This window comes from Onthophagus taurus, chromosome 2 (genome assembly GCF_036711975.1).
Source record: "Onthophagus taurus isolate NC chromosome 2, IU_Otau_3.0, whole genome shotgun sequence".
In the NCBI taxonomy this organism is placed as follows: Eukaryota; Metazoa; Arthropoda; class Insecta; order Coleoptera; family Scarabaeidae; genus Onthophagus; species Onthophagus taurus.
The window spans coordinates 12524242-12547311 of NC_091967.1; the positions used below are offsets into that span (position 1 = coordinate 12524242).

The 23070-nt window shown below is 31.8% G+C and overlaps 4 protein-coding genes across 4 annotated transcripts in view; 1 reads left to right on the plus strand and 3 right to left on the minus strand.

The window, feature by feature from the left end:
• Positions 1-1668: 1668 nt before the first annotated feature.
• LOC111425945 (thioredoxin-related transmembrane protein 1-like) lies at positions 1669-4936 on the minus strand. The gene is made up of 5 exons (XM_023060236.2): positions 4752-4936; positions 2916-3077; positions 2683-2857; positions 2408-2620; positions 1669-2350 (listed from the first exon to the last, which is right to left on the minus strand). Exons 1-5 carry the CDS (start codon positions 4889-4891, stop codon positions 2207-2209), a joined length of 834 nt encoding a protein of 277 aa, XP_022916004.2. The 5' UTR covers positions 4892-4936; the 3' UTR covers positions 1669-2206.
• Positions 4937-5185: 249 nt separating this feature from the next.
• LOC111425920 (Nucleolar complex protein 1) lies at positions 5186-9247 on the plus strand. Its single transcript, XM_023060213.2, has 8 exons — positions 5186-5343; positions 5402-5510; positions 6372-6557; positions 6612-6895; positions 6959-7240; positions 7292-7642; positions 7700-8984; positions 9046-9247. Exons 1-8 carry the CDS (start codon positions 5239-5241, stop codon positions 9210-9212), a joined length of 2769 nt encoding a protein of 922 aa, XP_022915981.2. The 5' UTR covers positions 5186-5238; the 3' UTR covers positions 9213-9247.
• Positions 9239-11049, minus strand: LOC111425921 (cysteine-rich PDZ-binding protein). Its single transcript, XM_023060214.2, has 2 exons — positions 10798-11049; positions 9239-9516 (listed from the first exon to the last, which is right to left on the minus strand). Exons 1-2 carry the CDS (start codon positions 10968-10970, stop codon positions 9387-9389), a joined length of 303 nt encoding a protein of 100 aa, XP_022915982.2. The 5' UTR covers positions 10971-11049; the 3' UTR covers positions 9239-9386.
• Positions 11050-11964: 915 nt separating this feature from the next.
• Positions 11965-23070, minus strand: part of LOC111425919 (tyrosine-protein kinase-like otk) — a 77598-nt gene continuing 66492 nt past the window's right edge. Inside the window, exons 4-15 of the mRNA XM_023060212.2 lie at positions 17479-17602; positions 16832-16992; positions 16623-16767; positions 16425-16561; positions 16216-16370; positions 15989-16133; positions 14295-14873; positions 13958-14233; positions 13740-13898; positions 13158-13681; positions 12686-12931; positions 11965-12631 (exon numbers count right to left, since the gene is read on the minus strand). Of these exons, the coding sequence (XP_022915980.2) occupies positions 12323-12631; positions 12686-12931; positions 13158-13681; positions 13740-13898; positions 13958-14233; positions 14295-14873; positions 15989-16133; positions 16216-16370; positions 16425-16561; positions 16623-16767; positions 16832-16992; positions 17479-17602 (2960 nt within the window). The 3' untranslated portion in view covers positions 11965-12322. The remainder of the gene's footprint in view (positions 12632-12685; positions 12932-13157; positions 13682-13739; positions 13899-13957; positions 14234-14294; positions 14874-15988; positions 16134-16215; positions 16371-16424; positions 16562-16622; positions 16768-16831; positions 16993-17478; positions 17603-23070) is intronic.

Below are 23070 nucleotides of genomic sequence, written 5' to 3' on the forward strand. Positions count from 1 at the left end.
CTTTATGAATGTAATAAAAATTGAATTTTAAATGCTTGTGATGTTCTTTGGCGTAGAGACTAAGTCGGATTTTTTAAAATTTCTCGTCTTATTTTTTTTATTAGAATAATTCTCGAATTTTTGGCAATATTGAAATACATATGATCATTACAGGGTGATAAATTAAAAACTTTATTCACACCTAGATACCTCGAATATCCATGAAATCTCATTACAAAACATGACAATATTTATTAATTTTGTCTTTGGGTTATTTTTCTTTGATTTCCGTGCCAATACTACTCATTCACGTAAAAATTCTAATATCTCATTTTCTTCTTTTTTATTAATCATAATTTATTATTTTATTCTTACTATTTGTGTATACTCTTAGCTAATATTATAATCTAAATTTAAGTGAAGGGCTGTGTGTATAAAAAATAGTATCAAATTTCATTTATAAAAGTAAACGCAGATGTTGAACATGAATAAATGAAATATATATAAATCAAAAAGAAATTAATAAATTTGCGAACTTTGTAACTAGTAATTATTTTTTTAAATAGTAGTTACGTTGATGAATTCTATTTTTATATGGCCGCACTACGTATGTAATTTGTTTGCTCTCTTAGGTTTATATTTTAATGTATATTTATGTTCTTAGAATTTATGTCGAACAAAAAAAATTATAATGCAATATAGATCTGTTTTTTCATATTATTTTATTGTATGTTTTAGTGTTTAGTAATTTGTAATTATTCCACTCGTTTTGCATTGAAATCCATGTGCCTATTTATATTATACTGTTATGTATGATTGATATTATTTAAGAAATAAACACACTTTTTTCTAAAATTGTATTTCGTCAATTTTCTCCAGAATGTTCTGTAAAATAAAGTTTAATCACTTTCATGAACTATTTCTCATAGATATGATGTCACTCTCATCACTTGAGCTTTCTTGATGCGATTCTGGCGCAATATATATATATACAGGATGTCTCAGCGAGACTGGTCATTAGACGTTTCTGGGGTTCTGGTCAAAATAAAAATTTCAGACTTCAGTATTATCAATTGTGTTCTCTTCGACTAAAATATTTTCAGATTTCTAGCACTTCCTGTTATATCGTAAGTCGCCACCTACTTTATTTTTTTAAATGGAATACCCTATATATTTTTATATGTTTGGATTTGTCTATTTTCATGGTTTATGAACAACTACTTTTTCCAATTTGATTCGGCCGTTCTCGAGTTATTCGATTTTTTCTAAAAAAATGTCCTCTAGCAGACATTTGTTCAAAAGATCAGAAAATACTCGATTTTTGGGATATCAATTTAGGATTCAGAACATGATTAAGCAACATGATGAAGTATGTTTTGGTGCCGGGAATGGCTGTTTGATCACTTTACTACGGCACGTTAACTTTTCGAAATTTGGAAGTGTGAATTCTCAAATTTTTATTGTGGCCAGAAACGTCTAATGACCGGTCTCGCTGAGACACCTGTATTTTACAACGCCGGGAATCCCCCGTTCTGTTCATTAGTGTATCAAAGGCAATATACATTTTTACTAGTTATAGATGTATTATTATTATTATGTATTATCTTACCAAAGTTTGATGCAATTTGCTTTTGCTAAAAGGTTTCTGTACCAATTAAAAAATATATATTATAAAAATAAACACACTCACAAGCTATACAAATATAAAATTTATTAAACAATTTTTTTTTAAAGACACACAACCTTGGAATGAGTAAGTAACGATTCAAATAGATCAGAATTTTTCGTTAAACAGAATCTCAACGATCTGTGTCTCACAATAAATAAATGGATACAAAATGTTGAAAGTAAAGAAACAAACAAACAACACTATTTCTTAACGAATAATGTAAGTGCAAAAAATATATTTCTGAATAATTCTTATTAAATGCAAAAAGGAAAAATCTGTTCTTTGTTATGATTTTTTTTTTAATATTTGGTTAACATGTTATCTTTTTTATACACAATGTACAAATTTGTGCTATTGAATGCATTTCCTTTTCAATAAATTTTTATAATTTATGATAAAAAAATGGGAATAATGGTATGTATAATAAGAAAAAAGTTATTTCCTGTAGAAAGTCATAATACCTTCATGGTGTTTTGAAGCAATCCTGGAGCAGTTTCATAGATCCCGTTAATTTTTTATTTCCTTTAGTAACAATTAATTAGGTAACACTTCGACGATTCATTCCTTTCTAGGTTTGCGTTTCTTAACAACCGGACTGTTCGGGTTGCTACCCGCCTTTTCTTTAACTTCCGAATCAGACTGCGAATTATTTTCATCTTTTTCTTGGTCATCTATCAAATCATCTTTGATATCTTCATCAGCCTAAACACCAAATATTATTTTAAAACAATAAAATATTAAATGGTAATAAAACCTTACCAATTCATCTCCACTATTTTTATCAGCTTTTTTATCCACCTTTGATTTAATATCATTTACTTTTCCAGTTGTTTTTGGGGGATAAATCAAATCTATACAACATACTAACAAAAATCCAAGCAGAGCACCCAAGAAAATAGTACCAACAGCAAATATTAAATAAGATCCCCAAGTTGGAAGTCCAAAATCTTCCATTAATTGTGTATGGATTTGCTAAAGACATCAAAAGAAATATTTTATGAATACAATCATAGAATCAAAATGTTCGTTTTTACCCTTAATATTTGTGATAATCTGAAAAATCCAGATACAATAGACATTTGAATGGAAGCTGGAGATTTCCATGAAGGAACAGGTTCAACTAATTTCCATTTTTTATCTTCAATGAAGGAAATAAAAGTATCCTTATCTCTGCTACCTTTGTACTGTCTAAATTCACCATTTAAAACGCTAAAAGTTTTTTTTATTAATTAAAAGAAAAAATTTTTAATTAATTTTTTTTAATTACTGAAAAATCGTTGGTAGGGCAGTGACCATAAATCGTCCGCTAAGTCCTGGCGATACAGTTACATCGACTTTTGCAACTTTGATACTTAAATCTTCTGACCAAGTCCCGAAATCTTTCCAAACTGATTCTAAAGCTTTACAAGCTGGACACCATGGGGCATAACTACAAAAAAATATAAAAAAGTTAAAAAATTAAAATGATGTTATAAATATATGAAATTGAATTAAAAAAATTGATAAGATAAAAGTTTTAAATTAATAAAAACGTTAAAACTGAAAGTGTATAAACTCGTGATAAAAATAAGCCAGCGATATATTATTACATTTGGTATAAAAAGTTGATAATTTTGACGAAAAATGTGTAACAAATACTTATTTTAGAAAATTATTACAGAATTGTTTCAGAAAACACTAAGAAATGTACACAGCGTTTTAGCAGGAGTAAAAATAGAGCGTGTGTTAGTAAATATTTGTCATAAATTAAAAAGGAAACGCGCACGAATAACCATAATTCTAAAATTAAAATCTTGTAACTCTGCACTGTTCCCTACAAATAAATTCAATATATTTTAAATTAAATACAGAAAATCCTTAATATAGCGAAGATGGATGTAATAAAACGATTTTTATTACAAACCAAAATTACAGGATTACGCCAACGTCTCAAATACATTTTATATGACTATTAAAAATTGTTTTATCAAAACGAAAATGACCGATTTTCAAAGAAAAGATTTTTTTAAAACCTTTTTTTGCTTATATGCTTTTATTTAATGAGAAAACTATCAATAAATGCCAATGCTGATAAAATAGATATACAAGAAGTAAATGTAAGCAGTTTAAAGATATGCTAAAGAATGCTGAGAATCAATTCTGGCAGCCAGATTTATGGCATTTTCCATCACTCTTGACAGAACTTCCAGCAATATGTTCTTACATTCTTGATGAATATTATCTTTGAGAGCTTCAAGAGCCTAAGGTTAACAACCTCAAAATGAAGTCTGGAATGGTTAAATCAGGCGATCTTGAACGCCAGTGGAAATTACTTCACAATGTCCTAGCAGAATTTGATATTTGCTGGAAAAAATCTTGTCTCATTCTACTGATAATGCTTCTATGGCAACATCATCTGAAGAAGATTCAGGAAAAGCTACTTTCTGAAGACATTCAGTAGGAATTTAATGAAACCAGAAACATGTTGCAACAAATTTCGTCTGATAATAATCATCAATATCATCAAGAAGCCCTTTGCTTCCATTGTTGGACATAGGACTGCCTCATTTTGTTAAATTCGGTTCTCCCCTGTGCTATCTGAATCTGATTGTTGGTCATTCTTTTGATATTGTCCATCCAACATGTAGGCGGGCTTCCTCTACTCCATCCATCCGCTTGTTAAATGCAACATCAACCTTTCCATCTTTCTTTATGTTACTAAGAGCCTCCTAATGGCAGTGACAACCATTAATGTTAAAGTATCAGAATAATTTATATTAAACTAACCATATAGAATTTATAAGATTTATTTAAAGAATAATTATAAACCTTAAACTCAAAATAAAATTGAGTGTGTAATGTATTGAGTGAAAAACACAAAACTAGGAAAGAAAACTTTAAACATAACCTATAAGTTACAAAAAAAAATGAAATTTGTACATCAAATGAGCGATAAAATTTTAATATATTGTTATATATTAATAATAACGGAAATTTCGATTAACTTCAATATACAAGAAAGGCAGAAAAAGCAGCTTAATTTTTGGGGCGTGAAAATTCATTCAACATTTTGAAGTCTTTGACACGTCCCGGCGTTTTTATTATCGCAAGAATTATTACTTACAATTCAACCATCCATTCACCATTTAACATATCCGTCCAATTCGTTTCATCGAGATTAATAACGGCATTTTTCAGTCCAGTGGTTAATAAGAAGGCACAAGAAAATACAAAAATCGTAAGTGTCACCTTCGAGTACGCCATTGCAATTCGATTTGTTGTGTGTCATCCGGCGAGCACCGGCTGTCTTCTGCTTTGCTTTTTGACTTTTTAGGATTATTAGACAGGTCGGTTGGCAACGGCATACACGTTTTCCAACGCAATTGGATGACGAATTTTATTAAGAAATCGAAATTTAATTTTAACATATTTCTAAATTCGATTATAAAATATTAAGTAATCAAAATTAATCATTTCCATTAAAATATTTTCCATAATTAAAAACAAAATTAAGAAAAAATTATTATTGTTTTATTTGTGTTGTTTGAATTAACAGTTGGCGACACTACATAACCTAAAAGATAATAAAACGTGCAAGATCAGATGTAAACATGAAGTTTAAAACTAAAAGTAAGAAAGAAGTTAAAGAGGACGTCAAAGATAATCTTGACGATGGTTTTGGGGAATATACAGATACTAAAAAGTGGTACGATGAGGTTGGTTATTTATTCGTTTTATAATTTTTGTGAATTATAATTTAACTAAATGTTGTAGATATCCGAAGACCCTGGTAATTTTAAGCTTGTTTCTGACCAAGTTTGGATTGATTTAAAAGATGAAGCTAAGAAATGTTGGGATTCTGAGGTGGCAAATTATAATATTAGTAAGTTATATTATCTAAAATTTTTTGAGCCCTCATAAAAAATCGTGAGATGTTGAAATTTGTTTAAAAATCACTCAATTTTAATAATATGTGTTACATATAGGCATAGGGTTCAAGTAAAATAGTTTAGACAACGTTTGTATATAAAAGTGATATAATTAAAAGGAAATAAAATATAGTTTAAGTAATTTCTTAGCGCCATCTAGCGGTGAATAGATGTAACTAATAGAGATATTTACAGTAACCTACAATTCGAGTTAAAAATGCTATGATTTTACTTTGATTTTATTAACACTAATTATTATATTATTTTTGTAATAAAATCGTGAGATTAAAGGTAATATCATGAGATGTTATGATAAATCGTGAGACCTGGCAACCTTCCCTTACGTCATCATTGCAAGTATGCAACCAATATCACAGTATTGGTATTGCAATAAGCAAAAAAATGGTTAAGTTTAGGTTTATGATGTGTTAGTGAATTTTGTTTAGAATTCCGAGATGCACCAAAATATGGAATAATATCCAGGTGTTCCATTAAAGAACACAACTTTGTTTCGTCAAACTTTTTGACTGACCTTTATACTTAATTTGTCTTTTTTGTATTTAAAAAACACTATAACTTTTGTATCTTAACATTTTTTGCTAGATATCTTAGTTTTAACTGATTGTTTCCATACATACCAGCGATCCTATGTAAACAATATATTTATTTTCTTTTGATTTAAATTATTGATTAATATAAAAAATTATTAAATGGGGCGATCCCTGGTTACTAATAAAATATTAGTAATTGATTGTGTTACATAATTAATGTGAGTTAAGTATCAACAGTTTTTAAATGCAATTTTTAATTTTTAGAAAATTCTAAATCGAACTCGAATTTTCGATGGATGAAAACGGCGACATCCAAAGGAACAGTTTCTGATAAAGTAGCAGCTGGAACAATATTAATCCAAAATAATCCCGTTGCTACTTTAGACATGTTAAATAACATGGTGTCATTAGTAAAAGTAGGAAAGAAACGAGAATGTATAATTGTAATGGGTGTGTAAATCATATTTTTATACTTTCGTTATTATAATATATATTATATTTTAGAGACACTTTCAGAATTGTTTTTATCTGATTTATTAAGACCAAATAATAAATTAAAACCTTTTTATCAAAGACCTATCGGTTTATTAAACGAATTAAGTTCAGGAAATGCTGTCACAAGAAGAAAATATTTAGCGTATTGGTATTTTGAGGATCAATTAAAAGAAACTTATACTACTTTCGTTTTGGCGCTAAATAAAGTAGCTCAAGATACTGTTGATCATAATAAAGAAAAAGCTATTGCTGCTATGTATAAGTTATTAGCTGGAAATCCTGAACAAGAAAAGGTATGTATTTAAAATGATATTAAATTTTTAAAAAGTATTTTAAAATGATTTTATTTCTTTTAGAATTTATTATCTTACATCGTCAACAAACTTGGTGATCCATCACAAAAAGTAGCATCAAAAGCAATTTATTGTTTAACCCAGTTGCTATTAAAACATTCAAATATGCAAGAAGTGGTTTTATTGGAAGTTGAAAAATTGGTTTTTCGACAAAATATTTCACAAAGGGCACAATATTATGGTCTGTGCTTTTTATCACAGTTTTATTTAAACCACGAATCTTCAAATGTAGCAAGAAAATTAATTGAGGTTTATTTCGCATTTTTCAAGCTTTGTGTTGCAAAGGTTATAATAGTTATAATTTTCATAATAAAATATGTTAAAGTTATTTTTTAGGGTGATGTGGACAGTAGGATGATGTCCGCGTTATTAATGGGAGTAAATCGTGCGTATCCTTATGCCAAATTAGAATTAAATAAAATCTCTGAACATATTGATACAATGTATAGAGTGGTACATGTCGCCAATTTTAATGTAGCCCTCCATACTTTAACTTTATTGTATCAAGTATCTGATTACGCCAACGACATAAATGATAGGTTTTATTCAGCTTTATATAAAAAATTATTAGATCCAAAATTACCAAGTACAACACACCAAGCTATACTTTTAAATTTAATTTTTAAAGCTCTTAGTAAAGATAAAGAAATTAATAGGATTATGTCGTTTATCAAACGTTTATTACAGGTAAAACGCTTAAGTAAAAAAAAAATTGGATTTTCTATTTATTTATTAATTTTTTAGTTAACATTATCGTTAGAACCTTCATTTGCTTGTGGGATGTTATATTTAATCTCTCAATTATGTAAAGATAACCCCAATTTGCTTCATTTAACATTAAAAGAAAGCGAATCAAAAGAATTAAGTCAATTCGATGATGATGGGGATGAAAAATATGAAGATGTTGGTGAGACTGTTATTAAAATCGAAGACGACGATAACTTACCTGGTGAAAAAATTGACGAAGAAGCTTCAGAAAAGAAAATCGAAGAAGAAGTTGATATAAAGCCTGATATTGACGAATTAAATAAAAAAATTCAAACTTCCTCTTCCGGTTGGGTCCATAGAACACAAACGATTAAAAAAGAACACGATTTAAAAGTTTATAACCCATTAAATCGCAACCCTTTATATTCAGGAGTTCAATACACTGCGTATTTAGAATTATTAAATTTACAAAATCATTATCACCCTTCCGTGGCTTTATTCGCAGAAAAAATTTTAAAAGGAGAACCAATTACTTATTCGGGAGATCCGTTACAAGATTTCACGTTAATAAGATTTTTGGATCGATTTGTTTTTAAAAATCCTAAAAAAATCGAAGAGATGAAACAAGGCGCGCATCCAACGTTCGGAAAACGGAAACATTATCTCCCGTTGGGTCTCCGATCGATTTCTGTCACCTCAGAGAAATATCTTAATCAAAATGAACGAAAGATTCCCGTCGACGAATTATTTGTGTACAAATTTTTGCAAAAACGACGAGAAAACAAATCGAATGAGGATGATGATGATGATAGCGATGCTGATTCGGTCGCAAGCGATGAATTTGAAGAAATGTTGGATAAAATGCAAACGGGGAAAGTCGCTGATGATGATGATATTGATTTTATGAACGAAATTGGAAACAATTTAAAGAAAGGAAAGAAAACGGCGAACAAAGATAACGACGATGAAGATAAAGACGATGATGATGATGATATTGATTTGGATGATGAGGACATAGATATGGATGATTCAAACGATGAAAATGACGATAATGAAGATTTTGATGGATTAAAAATGAATGATGATGACGATGAATTAATTGGCGATCTTGATGATGATGATTTAAGTGATATGGTGTTTGATTCGGAGGATGAAGATGATGGTGGTAAAAAAGAAAAGAAAAAGATAAATAAAAAGAAAGGGGATGATCTTGATGGTATTTTTGCATCCGCGGAAGAGTTTGCTTCTTTATTGGAAGATGAAGGAAATTCTAAGAGAGCTCCTGGTGGTTCTAGTGCTGTTTCAAATAAAGATAAAGCAGGTAAGATCAAAGATGAATAAAAAATAAAGTATTTTTTCAATTTTGGTTATTATTGTTTTAGGTTTGAAACAAATTGCGTGGGAAGAAAAACGGAATCATTGGTTACATGGTTATAAAAAAGCTGTTTCTGGAAAAAGCTTTAATTTTCAATCTAAAAGGAAAGTTTCAAGCCAGAAAGGAGGTAGTAAGAAATTTGGTGGTAAAAGCAAAAAACAGAGAACTAAATAGTTTTAATAATAAATACTTCACTAAAATAACTTAAATTTATTTTTTTATTTTCTTTTACTTTGTACAAACACAACATAGTTCAAAAATAACCTTAAAGAAATACCTATCCTAATACAAAAATATAAGTATTATACAAACATTTACCACTAAAGATAAATATTTTCTATAACATATTTAAGCGGATGATTGTTTATAATTCTTTGTACTAAGTAATTTTTTACCACACATAGCACATATACCTTTTTTATAAGCACAAGCTTGGCAGTAATAAGATCCAACTTGGTGAACTTTTTGTCTACAAATTCTATAAAACACAACAATTAATTGTAAATATATTATTACTCTTGTAACCTTTCAATTTAATTTATTAATATGGTATATTCATACTTACACATATGGCGAGTCACATATAGGGAAAGTTTGGAAGAAAAGTAAAAGATTGCAATAGCTTGAGTGTGTCTCGTTTAATACTGTTTTGAAATTGATATCAATATCATTAGAGATCATAAACAAAATTTGTATGAGGAATAACATTATTTATGCATATTATTAAATTAAGTAGAAAGGTTATTTTTTTTATTTAGGCACACATGGTCGATTGTTCGTCGACGAAACAGTTTAGTTGGATTGGTTTGAAAATTGACCTCGGCGATGTAGAATGATATCGTTCATTTAATGTCTTGGAAAGTTAACTAAACGTACAATACTTGTATAAATGATTGCTTATCCTCACTTCGCCGAGATCGCTTGCGGGCGAGGCGCTAGATCTTGCAAAACTGACGATTTCGTGTTAATATATCAAATTTAGCGCCTCGCCCGCAAGCGACCTCGGCGATGTAGGATGATATCGTTCATTTAATGCCTTGAAAAGTATACTAAAAGTACAATACTTCCATAAGCAATCGCTTATCTTCACTTCGCCGAGGTCGCTTGCGGGCGAGGCGCTAGATCTGGCAAAACTGACGATTTCGTGTTGATATATCAAATTAAACGCCTCGCCTGCAAGCGACCTCGGCGATGTGGGATGATATCGTTCATTTAATATCTTGGAAAGTGAATTAAAAGTATAATACTTCCATAAGCAATCGCTTATCTTCACTTCGCCGAGGTCGCTTGCGGGCGAGGCGCTAGATCTGGCAAAACTGACGATTTCGTGTTGATATATCAAATTAAGCGCCTCGCCCTCAAGCGACTTTGGCGTTGTAGGATGGTCGTTCATTTAATACATTGGAAAGTGAACTAAACGTATAATACTTGTATAAATAATTGCTTGTCCTTACTTCGCTAAGGTCGCTTGCGGGCGAGGGGCTACATCTTGAAAAACTGACGATTTCAAATTTAGCGCCTCGCCCGCAAGCGACCTCCGCGATGTTAGACGATACCATTCATTTAATATCTTGGAAAGTGAACTAAACAACAATATTAGTACAATATTTGTATAAGCAATCGCGATGGAATAAGGGGCGCTAGATCTTGACGATTTCGTGTTAATAAATGTTATTCATTGACTAAACTATCGGCCGACTGAAAATGAACTATGCGTACCTAGCCTAAATCAACAACTACGATTACCAAAAAAACTTACCGACAAGTTTCAAATTTAGAAGTATATGGACTAAACCTGTTTTTCGTTGCTGTTAACGCTTTATTTTCGTTTACTTTCCTCCCTCCAGATTCCGTCGTATTTCTCGCCCCACTTTTCCAAGTATCGGGCGTGATTACTTTCCCAAGTTTTTTCTCGCATTTTTCGCATACCATTTTATAATTTTCGTGGAAATACTTGGAATTGTTATTGTTTGGTTTAAGATAACCTACAAATTCTTGATTTGACGTTTAAACGTCAAATTATTCCGTTTAAGAACTTGAATTGTAGAGGGCGTTCTATTAAAACCGCCAAATTTAAAAATTCTTGCTTATTAACACAATTTATATCACTTTATAGGAAACAAATTAAAGAAAAATAATTGTATCTCATAAATTTTATTGGGATACATATCACAAAGATAATTATTACGCATAAATATATAAAATTGGGCAAATACAAATACAAAATCATTATAAAAAAGCTACAAGTAGTCATTGGACAGATTGTAAGTTTATACATAATATTTTATTGAGTAGTATGTAAAATGTCGATGATTACATGTTATTAACCGATTTTTTGTTTTTATTTAAATATACAAGTTACTAAAATTATTAATGTAACTATTAAGTACACTACACGATAAGTTACGTTTATTATTAGCGTTTAAAAAGTTTACTGTGAATACTATTACACTTACAAAAGCTAAGTATCAGTTCTTTCATGATCGTACGTTTATTAATTCGCTCAAAACGTTTAAAGACGTACTGATAAGCTATTACGATTGGTAATTACGACATTTACAATTCGTTACAAAAAAACGGAATAAATTGGAAGTACAAAAGTTTGCGTAAAAATTGGTTATAAAATTCAAATTAAATTATTTATTCAGTCGATATTGTAAATTTGTGAATTCTTATGTTATAATCATCAGGCGTTAATCATTATTGCATGGTACTGATAGAGTCGTTAGTTAAGTGCCTTATAAGATCTTATATCAATCGCAATAGAAAAACTATTATTTATATTACAGTGAGAAGAGAGTCGTTTCTTAATTAGGTACGTATAATTAAAAAAGTCACATTATCGGTACATTTGGCAGTGTATAGTGGCTATACGAGATGTAATGTACATGAAACGTTCATAAATTAATAAGTATGGAGAAGAGAAAACGTGATATGCCTAAAATTTAATACTTAAAAACTAAACGATATGTACAAATTTTATTTTTACATACATTCAGACCTTTCAGCATGAGACTAGCGACTCTGAATTTCTTGCTGCTAATTGACCAGGTCACATACAGCGTTTATTCTTAAAGCTAGCATAAATATTCAATAAAAAAAAATAGAAACAATAAATCATAAAGAAACACACAAAATCGAACTTTTTTTAAACATTGCAATAAGGCGTTAATGATTCGTCTAAATTCATTGGAAGCTTTTACACATACTCTTTTCGTCTATAATTTGGTTTCTTTCTTCGTTTAGTTTTAATACGTTTCAGCTTCATTTTTCGGAGCTTTTATTTACATGGACTTTAAAATTTCTTCGATTTCTTTTACCATTGACGCGAACGTCGGCCGATTTTGCGGATTTGTGTCCAAACACGTTTCTTGTAATTTTTGCAACTCCTCAGGCGTATCTTTATGGAATTTCCATTCCAAAGCTTTTTCTTTTAATTTGGTTAATAAGCTGTTATCGTTCATTTTAGGGAACGGTAATTCACCTTGATAGAATATCTCCCAAATCACCACTCCAAATGCATAAACATCACTTTTCGTTGAAAATTCATCTTCATAAACTGCTTCATAAGGCATCCAACGTAGTGGAATTATCTAATCATAAACGAATTAGATTTTTAAGTAAATTGTTGATTTATGGTAACTTACATGATTCATGTGTTTACAATATTCCATGCTGTATGGATCTCTGGTTGTTCTTGGAATACCAATTTTAGCGACAAGTTTTGATGTTATAACGCAATTTCTGGCTGCTAAATCCTTGTGTATCATTCTTGATGATGCTAAATGATCCATTCCTCTTGCCAATTGTTGAATAATCGCGACACATTGAACGGGAGTTAATTGTGGTGGTTCGCCTTTTTGAGTAGCAACAAGAAATTGTTTTAAATCACCCTAAAAAATTTACAATAAAAAATAAGGACTACAGAAATAAGAATCTTAAGAAGCATAAAGGGAATTATAATTTGAGACAGAGTACGAAATATGCAGGATGTGGTGAGATGGATCGCCCAAATACTGGCAGAAAAGTTGGACATCTTTATCACAAGAATGAGACAGAACATTGCAACATTGTCCTATGGCAAGAAGACCAAGATATTAAACTTGTATGAATACTTACCCAATCAGTATGTTCTAAAATCATATAATGAGGTTCAGCTTCACGACACAATCCAAACAATTTCGTAACATTATCATGACTTAATTTTGTAAACATATCAATTTCTCGTTTAAATTCGGTCAAACTGTGTTCGTCTTTAGTATGTGATAAAGATTTCACCAAAACATGAACATCTTTTTCATCATTAACCCCGTTTGGAGTTGAAGACCCAGAATTTCTTTTATCGCTTGTTGACCCGATAATACTTTTGGAAATTTTTGCCACCATAATATCTCCGAATTCGCCTCTTCCAATAAGTTTTGTTTCTTTTAAATGTGTGCGCGATAGAGCGAATTTATCGTAGCTGGATTTTGATTTTTTCGATTGGTTTGATCCTTGGGAATGGGTCGTTTCCGCGCCATCACTTTTTTGGCCTTCTTTAAGCGTTGATTCGCCGTCTATTGTTATTTTTGATGGGCCGGGTGTGTGACCGTTTGCATTTTCTTTTAATTCGGCATGATCTATATCTCCATTTTCAGTTTTAGCTAATTAATAAAAAAAATCGATTTTATAACAAAGTTAGAATTACAAGTTGAAACTTACTATCATTAATGGGCAATTTTCTTGATCTTCTTCTATATCTACACCAAACCATTAATCCAACAACTAAAATAATATAAGCTGCTGCAACCGACATCGTTATTAAAACTGCTTTAGTTACTGCTGATCCTTCATTTGCATTTTCGTTTTGATGATCACGCCCTTTAAAAACAAAGTTAATAAAACAAACATTGTAAAGACTTATTTTTATTTAAGTATACCATGAACTATTAATCTAACTTCTTTTCTGTTTAATCCTGCGCTACTTCCGGCTGTACACCCATAACTATTATCATCTTCTCTATGAACTTCAGTGATATACAACGTTCCGTTTTTTAATACTTTAAATCTAGCGTTATCAAAATCATTCATTTTAGAATTTTTATCCCATTGGATTGTTGGTTTAGGGTCCCCTTCAACAACGCAATCAATCCAAACAGACGTTCCTTCAATAGCTTCCGTAGGAGTTTTAGGAAGGATGCTAAATTTAGGAGCAACTATTCAAAGAAAAATGTATTAAAGATATTTCTTGCTCGTCATTTAAAATAATTTTCTTACCAACTACGTCGATTGTAACGGTAGCATTAATAATTCCTTGGCTGTTACTGGCAGTACAAGTATATTTTCCTTTATCTTCAACTAAAACCCCGTTAAAATGAAGAGTACCGTTCATATCGGCGATATGATTAGCAAATCCTTCCGAGTTACTTCCAATTTTCTCCCAATGAATAATCGGAGGAGGTGTTCCTTGAGCTTTGCAATGAATTTTCGCAACCGTACCAAGTTCTAATTTTTTATTCACCGGAGGAGGAGCGAATTTTAATATTTCAATAACGGATATCGTCGCTGAATTTGACAAAACTGGTTTAAATCCGGTTGTAATAACTTCGCAAACATATTCTCCTCTATCCGAAATTTTTGTTGATTGTATAAGAAGAGTTCCGTTATGTTTGAAAATTTTGATTCGTTGCGGATTTGCAGATCCCTCCTCGAAATCGTGATTAAACGGCTTTCCATCTTTTCTCCATCTTACGGTTGTGTATTCTTCCGATTCAGTTTCAAAATTACAAATTAATAAACTGTTTTCATTTTCATCAACGGTTACACTATTTGGGTGGGTAATAATTTTTGGTTTTGCTAAAAATAAAATAAATAAATAACAAGATGGAAGTATAATAAGAATTACTGAAATTTATGTAGCGTTTTCTTTTCTTATTTCTGGTGTACATCAGTGGTACATATATTCGTTTAGTGCAGAAAAATACAAGATTTATTTGTGTTTATAAATGTTCTTGTCGAGATTTTTGGGGGTTCCCCCACGGTGTTAACCCAAAATACAAGATAAAGCATCGCATCCTCAGTACTCCATGTAACCCGCAATGATAAGGAGTTCGAGTTTGTGTTATAATGGGGATACTCCGTTTTCTCATAAGTAACTGGGAATCCCCCATTTATATTATTACTAATTGTGGCCAAAATACTAGAACACTACAACTAAGTTATAAAGATAGTGAACGTCAAAATATCCACTGAGATACCTGGGTTTGTCTTTGTAGATATCAAAATTGTATCATGTTATGAAATAATGGAATGATGCTATGTAATGCCTCTTGACCTGATTGTTGAAGAAAGATGAATTCTCTATTGCCAAGAAAAGTGATGGAGGACTCGAAAAACCTTGTCAGATGCAAATTATAGCTGGGAATGACATCTTTAACTGCAAAAATATGCACCAGGAAGCTAGGGCACAAATCAACAAAGGCTCCAGAATATCTGGATATCTAAGAGATATCGTATGCCAGAATAAATACATGTCCAAGGAAAGCAAAGTCCGCATACGTCAAAAACTAAGGAGTAATTCTAAGAGATCAGATAAGAAGCAGAGCAATACGGGAGGAACTGAGGGTGTTTCATGCGAGTGAGGTGCAAATGTTGGAGAGACCATGTGGACAGGATGGACGAATGTTGTGCGAAATTGGCCAAGACTGAGAGACCGAGTTCGAGGAAACCTGTGAAACGACCGACTGTCGAAAAGGTGGCACAAATGCTGGAGGTCAGCATCCCAATATAATGAAGCAGAAAAAACAAAACATGGTTTTAAATAAAGAGTGAATTAAAGAGAGAATTAACGCGATATCAGAACATAATATTGCAGTACACTGGTATACAACAATTTTAGCAAAAGAAAACGCATTAAATAACATGAAACCAATAAATTCTATTTTTCATCATATAAAAAAATCTATACATACTTGTAATTATTAAGTTAATTGATTGTTGAACAATATCAGCTATATTTTCAGCTACACAAGTATAATTTCCAGCATTACTCAATTCTACTTTTTCGATGATTAATCTTCCGTCGTCATCCACTTTGACTTGTCCTTTATCAGATACCTGTACCAATAATTTTATTATGTATGCGATTAGAGTATAGATTAAGCAGATATTTCATTCGAGCATATTTATTTACACTTACTGTATGTCCAGCCGGACTTTGCCACCATTTCTTGGCAGGTGGCATACTTTTTGGTTCTAAACAAGTTAATTGAAATTCTGATCCTTCTGGCACTATGTAAGTTGCGTCTTCATTTAAGGTTGGTTCGAAATATGATGGTACAAAATCATGAATATCTATAAAAAATATGTAGAAATATTGTTTTTGATAGTTTTGTGTTGAATACTTACAAGCTATATGCAATTCGGCGTTGTAATTTTGAGGCACTTCATCTGATTCACTTTTTACTCCAACACAAGTGTATAATCCTTGGTCGGAATGTTGGACGTTATCAATTTGTAAAGTACCGTTTTTGTGCAAAGTAACTCTAAAAAAGTGATAAATATATCATTTTAATAAATTTATTATTAAATTTATTAATTTTGTACCTATTGTTAGATTCTAATGGTCCCACATCTTTAAAATACCATTCTATTACATCGGCTTGTTGGTACGAACAATGAAAAAATACGGTTTCGCCTTTTTTAACTAATTGATTAGTTGGTACTTTTTCTATTAAGGCAGTCTGATTTCCTATAATTAAAAAATGAAACGATGTAATTCGATATATTTTGTTTTAAAAGTTATAAATAAATACCGGCTACTGCAAGAGCGAAATTTTTTGTGCTATGCTTGATTCCGGCTTGATTCTGAGCAGTACATTTATAAATTCCATTGTCAGAAGGACTGGCTTCTTTGATATGCAGTCGTCGTTTCTTCATTTCATGCTTCGACGATTTTACTAATTTATCGGAATTTCTAAAGCAAGAATAACAAACAAAACATTAAAATAAATGTTTGTTTAATTATTACATCTAATATTTTAAATTTGTTAAAAAATTTATTTAAAAAAGTTTATTTTAAGCCAATGATTATTTAATAGAAAAAGTTACTTTTCCCATTATTACTAAAATAATATTCTTAAAAAGCTTTCGCAAAGTTTTCCAGAAAGATTCACTGTATATTTATACGATATAACCGGACTAGACAGTTTTCCCGTACTTTAAATGTAACAAAACTTGCAAGCGCATATTCCCTAGTGAAAGATTGATCGAAGAAAAAAGAACGATAAGAATATTTCGTTCTTACTTTGCGCAAATCGATATGTCTTGTACACCGCTCTCTCTTTCCGATAACATTTTCAACTTTTATTTTCACAAAAAAACTTACTTTACTTATGTAGTATTATATTACTATACACACTACCTTTTTTCATGTTATGAAATAGTTTCATTAAATATTTACCTAAACCATTCGACGTGGACATCTCCGGAAGCTTCCAAATGGCACCTGAGTACAACTTCTCCACCGTTCGTAATAAAGGATGCGGATTCTGGCGATTGGAGTTGAACGGATGGCTCTTCGATCCCTGAAACAATAGATTCTTGAAAGTTCGATTCGACACACAGCGACAACTGCAACAAACTTCCACCAGATGCATTCTAACAAGTAACGAACCGTCGTTGTACCCTAAGTAAGTACTTTGATGCGAAGGTTCGAGTTTGCCAAAGTTTCCAGAGTTCCTTGACCGTAAACGAATAGATGCAGAACTAGATATTTCGATCGAAATAGAAAAAGATTTTGGGAGAAATCTCAACATTTATTGGATATTTACAGCAATTTACTCAGAACCATAAATTAGTCATTAATCATTTCGCATGGCAGATGATACTCGATCAAAACTGAGTTAATAGTAAATCAAATGTAGAAATTACTATTCGTAATAAATGTGTTTTCGATAGGGTTTCGTGTACGTGCTTGTCAGTTAGTACTGAATTAGAAATCATTATCAATTAACGTTATAGCGATATTAATGGAAGTCATTCACTTAACTACGAAATGAACGGATGTTGAATAGTGGCCAACCCTTTGGATAGACAATGTTTACTCCCACTATTTGATAGTGAGCAATGAATCTAACTAATTATTAACATTCGACTAAAAGCTTTTCTATGGTGTTCTTGATACTAAATTCAATATTAAATTAAATTTGTATACTTCAAGTATTTTGAAGAAAATCTAAAATAACACTATCTACCATTATAACTAAATATTAAAATGATTACAGGAGATGGTTGCAATTTCCCGACAGCATTTCCACTTGAAAACTAAAGCATCCTTCAACGCTGTTGATTTTTCCCTCACCGTGACCGTTATAACAACGTCCTCGGCGAAGTCGCTTTTGCCAAAACTAGCGTCGGGACGCCGCCGCATCGCCGTCAACGTCGTTCGTTAACATTAATGAACGTCGACTCATCGTCAATCGGAACTTTCCCTTATACTTATTTACTTCTCCTCATCGTAATAAATGCATATTCGCTTTGATGTGGGTGCACTCGGTCGGATTAAATCCCGTCCTTTCGTTAAAGGCTGCCGTCGCGACGCTCGACATAGACGACGCTCGTATTAACAGACCGACAGCAGGAACCACGCGCTGGAAGGGAGATGTTTCGAAACGGGAAGAGCAGAGCGGAGTACCGCAAATTGGTGGACCGTCGGTTTCCGTCAACTTGTCACTCAAGATCTCCATCGTGGAGCATTATTGTTGTCATCATCCGGATTTCTATTAACTAATTTCAAAGTGAATAAAAAATTGATTTCGATTTTATTTTGATGGATGAAGAAATAATTGATATTAAATCAACGAAATACTTAAATGTTTCAGCGATTCTTTAAAAAGAGACAACAGTTTACCATTTTAATCTTTGGATGGTTCAGACGAATAAACATCGACAGATACGTGTATAAACAATGAAGGGCGGTTGTGACATCAAAGGGATGCCGCCCAGCATATAGTAATCGCGACAAAAACAGATGAAGAGATGGCGGTGTAGGACGAAGGTGGTACAAGAAGGGTGGCCAACGGGCGTAAAAACCTGGGAGGCAACTGCTTACTTAGCAGGAACGACATGTTTAGACGACGATTTAAAAACGCGTTAAAGTTTACGAGTATCCGGCATAAAGGTGCGGAAGACGAGGCGCCGACTGATCACTAAAGCAAACTTTACGTTAAACGTCTTCTATGTTTTTTACTTTCCTTTTTTTTCTTCTTCTTAAGATGACATCGTCATCTACAACCAGGTACATTTATTTACATTTCGGTTTTAACGTTAAACAAAAACTCAGTATTTTTGGAATCTAAAAGGAAATTATTTTATTTTTGGAAGATCTCTATCCATTTCTGTCTTGGAACATTTGTATTATTTATTAAGATGTAACATTTTACAGAACAAATTGGTTTAAAAGATCTAATCACATATGATATGATTCTCAGATCTTTGAATTGACTGATTTGTTATTATTAAAAGTATGTAAATAATTTTTAAAAGAATTTTTTCCATAAAGTTCATAGTATCTAAAAAAAGAGACATCAATCGGTTCTGGGTCAGAAGACAACCTAAATTTCTTCACCAAGGAAATGAACCCTTCGTCCCTTAGAGAAATCGCCTCGTGCCATCCCAGGACATGTTCTAGCGAAAGAAAACGAATTATTTTGTCGCCCAGGACCGACACATCTGCGCGCAGCACGTACGTCCCGTTATTTATTATTTTCCATTTTTCCAGTTTCCCCCCTATTCGTTCGGGGGGAGGCCGTTTCCTTAGTTGCTTCCGGGCAAGACACGCTTGGGTTTTCGGAAACCCGAGAGACGATTGTTTAATATTCGGACGGTGTCTTCTATCTGACGGTGGAACGCTCGTTCGTACTTTGGCGGGGGGATGGAAAACTTATACGAGAGCGACCTGCTTTTCATGCTGATGCCGAAAGTCGCCAGCTACCGGGCGAAAGACTAATGAGAATGGAGATCTTCGTAAGAAAGACAGGAAACTCGTGATCTGCGAGTAGAAGAGGACGATAAAGGTAATTTTATTGAGGCAAGTCCTGTGCATATCAAAATAAGACATTATTTCACGAAAATGGGGAAGCTTTGAGTTCCATTTTAAAGCGTCTCGAGCGGCGCACAATTTGCGTTTTGGCACGACCTGGGAATGTGATATTACCTTTAGGACCACATTTACATATGAAATAAAGGAAAAAATTCAACGTATGAGATGATTATATTAAGTTTAAAACGATTAAGTGTTACAACGATTTAAAAATTAGCTTTATGAGTTATGTTAATTAATTATAATTGGTAAATTTATTTATAAGATTGCCTTAAACAATGAAAATCATTAAGTAATTGGAATATGAGCAATCCTATATTAGGCTACTAATGTTCATGAAGTTCTTAAAGAGAGTCATTAAACAATGTATTTCAAAGTTCAATTAATTACCATCCTCAATTTTGACCATGTTATGATAAACAACAATAAAAATCATAACTGGTAACATAATTTATACCCAAGGATATATCAAGTGCAGGAAGAAGAAGGACTACACGTAGTTGATGAAAGCATTGTGGATGACTTGGACGCAGAAGCTCCTTCACCTTCCCCCCAGCATCGTTATTAGCCAACTCGACTCCAACAGTTGAACTGTCAATGGATAGGGGTGTAAACAACGACGCTGTGGACAAAGCATTCCTGCAATATTTGAAAGTAAAAACGCCACAACCTCGACGAAGGAGCAGAATGTTGCTAAGGATTCGAAAACAAAAGCGTTGAAAATGTTTCTTCTCAGTATGTTGTCAAATCTTCAAAAATGAGTGATCAAGAAATGCGACAGTTCAAGAGAAGGGCCTTGGATGCTGTGGACGACATTTTGTCAGTCAGATACACTTGCCCTCTATTCTTATCCCCATCAACGACGCATTCATAGTCAGGATTGTTACAAAGGCCTGAAGAGATGCCTCCACCCACTGCTGATGCATATCTTGCAAAAGACTCCTGATGCAAATTTGCACCTGTCACACAGTACTACTTAGCAGCATTTCAACAACGCAACTAACGTCAAATCTAATGTTTTTTTTCTGTCAGATATGCTACTGCTGCATCCATGACTAAACTGAACAAACTACAGGTTTTGATCGCTGATGAATGCTCCTATAGTCACTAATGAGTCAGTAACTGGTTAGTGACCCAAGTTACCAACCAGTTTAGTTCCTGTGCAGAGCGTCTTAATTTTACATTTGTCCTATTACACAGCTCACCTGACAACTGAGTCAGGTCAATCACGAAAAGTCCTCCACAACTAACGTAGACAAAAATGACACCTGGACTGATATTTCATAAATTAATGAAAGAAATTTTCCTTAACTGGAATTGAAACCTATCTGATGTGTAACATACACATTGTTCATTATTAATGCTCGAATAATAAAAGTAGATTAGTGTTAAATTTATTATTTAGTAACAATTTGTAGATATTATCTACACAAAAATCTTTGTATTCAGTATTCAAGTAACAATAAGATCTTTTCTGGATAACACAAATCCTTGGTACCCGTAATTGCACGAATGGCTATTATTAATAAAAAAAATAATGTTTTGAACGCAATTATGGAAACTAAACATTCCTTGTTGGTTAAAGATCTATATCTAAGTATGTTAATTTCGATACTTGAATTGATAATAGTTGTTTAGCTTTTATACATGCAGAGAACAACGAGTGGTTAGTATCGAGGTTTATAGTATCAAATTTATTAAACAAATTAGTAGCGTTATTTTTTATTTTATTTTTGTTTACCTACATTTATAACAAAGAACTTTGTTATAAAGCACCTGGCGTTTCAATGATTAAAAAAATATTCCAAAAATTCCGTTTGCAAATTCATAATATGAATAGTTTATACAACCCCCAACTTTATATACATTTTTAATATAATGCAACAAAATATTTAATAACTTTTCAGTGTAATAATAAATAACCAAAATAACAGAAGCAATACCAGTTGAAAGCGTTTTATTGTAGAAATGAAAAATAACATCCACAATTTATTTAATATTAATGAATAATAAATATCTTAAATAAATCGATTTTGAGTGTAATAAATTTTTAAAAAGTTTAAAATAAAACATAATTATACATATAATTAATTTTGTAATTAGACGGCTTAACTGATAATTTGGCTCATCTATTATGCTGTATAATTCCATATACACCACGGAAATTGTTTGGGTTTGTAACTTCTATCGAAAATTAATTGCTTCTGGTAAATATAATTCCATAGAATTCTATGTTAATTATACTGGGGCAATGCCGTTGGCCGTCTGTTGGAAACAATGTCTCCAATTCAATTGTAACTTCGTTATATCACCCATAAAACGAGAGAATTATGGTTAGTGATGTAACCCTATTCATGCTATTTGATCCGCCAAATAAAGGAATAATAAAATAGCCCTTTAGTAGTCATAATTTACGACCATTTATCATTTGTTATTTAGCTTTACCGTAACCTTTTTTGTGATAACGTTGAAAAGTTTATAAAGTTGAGACGTGTTCCAAACTTTTCTAATGAAACACCGAGGAAACTTAAAATTAACTTTTGAACAAGGCAGTTATCGCTTCAGAATAAGTAATCCTGTACTTACTATTTACGATACTTAAATGATAATTTTAAAAGTTTAAAATTATTTCAAAACGGTTATTAATTTTTAAGACAAAAAATTTAATCAGAAACGGTTACAAAAACTTTACAAAAGGAGTTTTGTGTTTTAAAGGAAAAAGTAAATATTTTCAAGGTAATAGTATTTTTCGACGGGTTTAAAGGGTCGCCGGATGTTTGATAAAAAATAAAGACCTATTGTGAAGACCTTTTGCAGATCATCACAGTTCCGATATCTTTGAGTACAAAGTCTTTTCCCTCTTTCGGCAAACGTTAAATGAAGCTGACATTTCTGACCTCCGCCAGTGCGTCATTCGTTCTCCAGAAAATAAGCTTTCAGAGGATTACATTT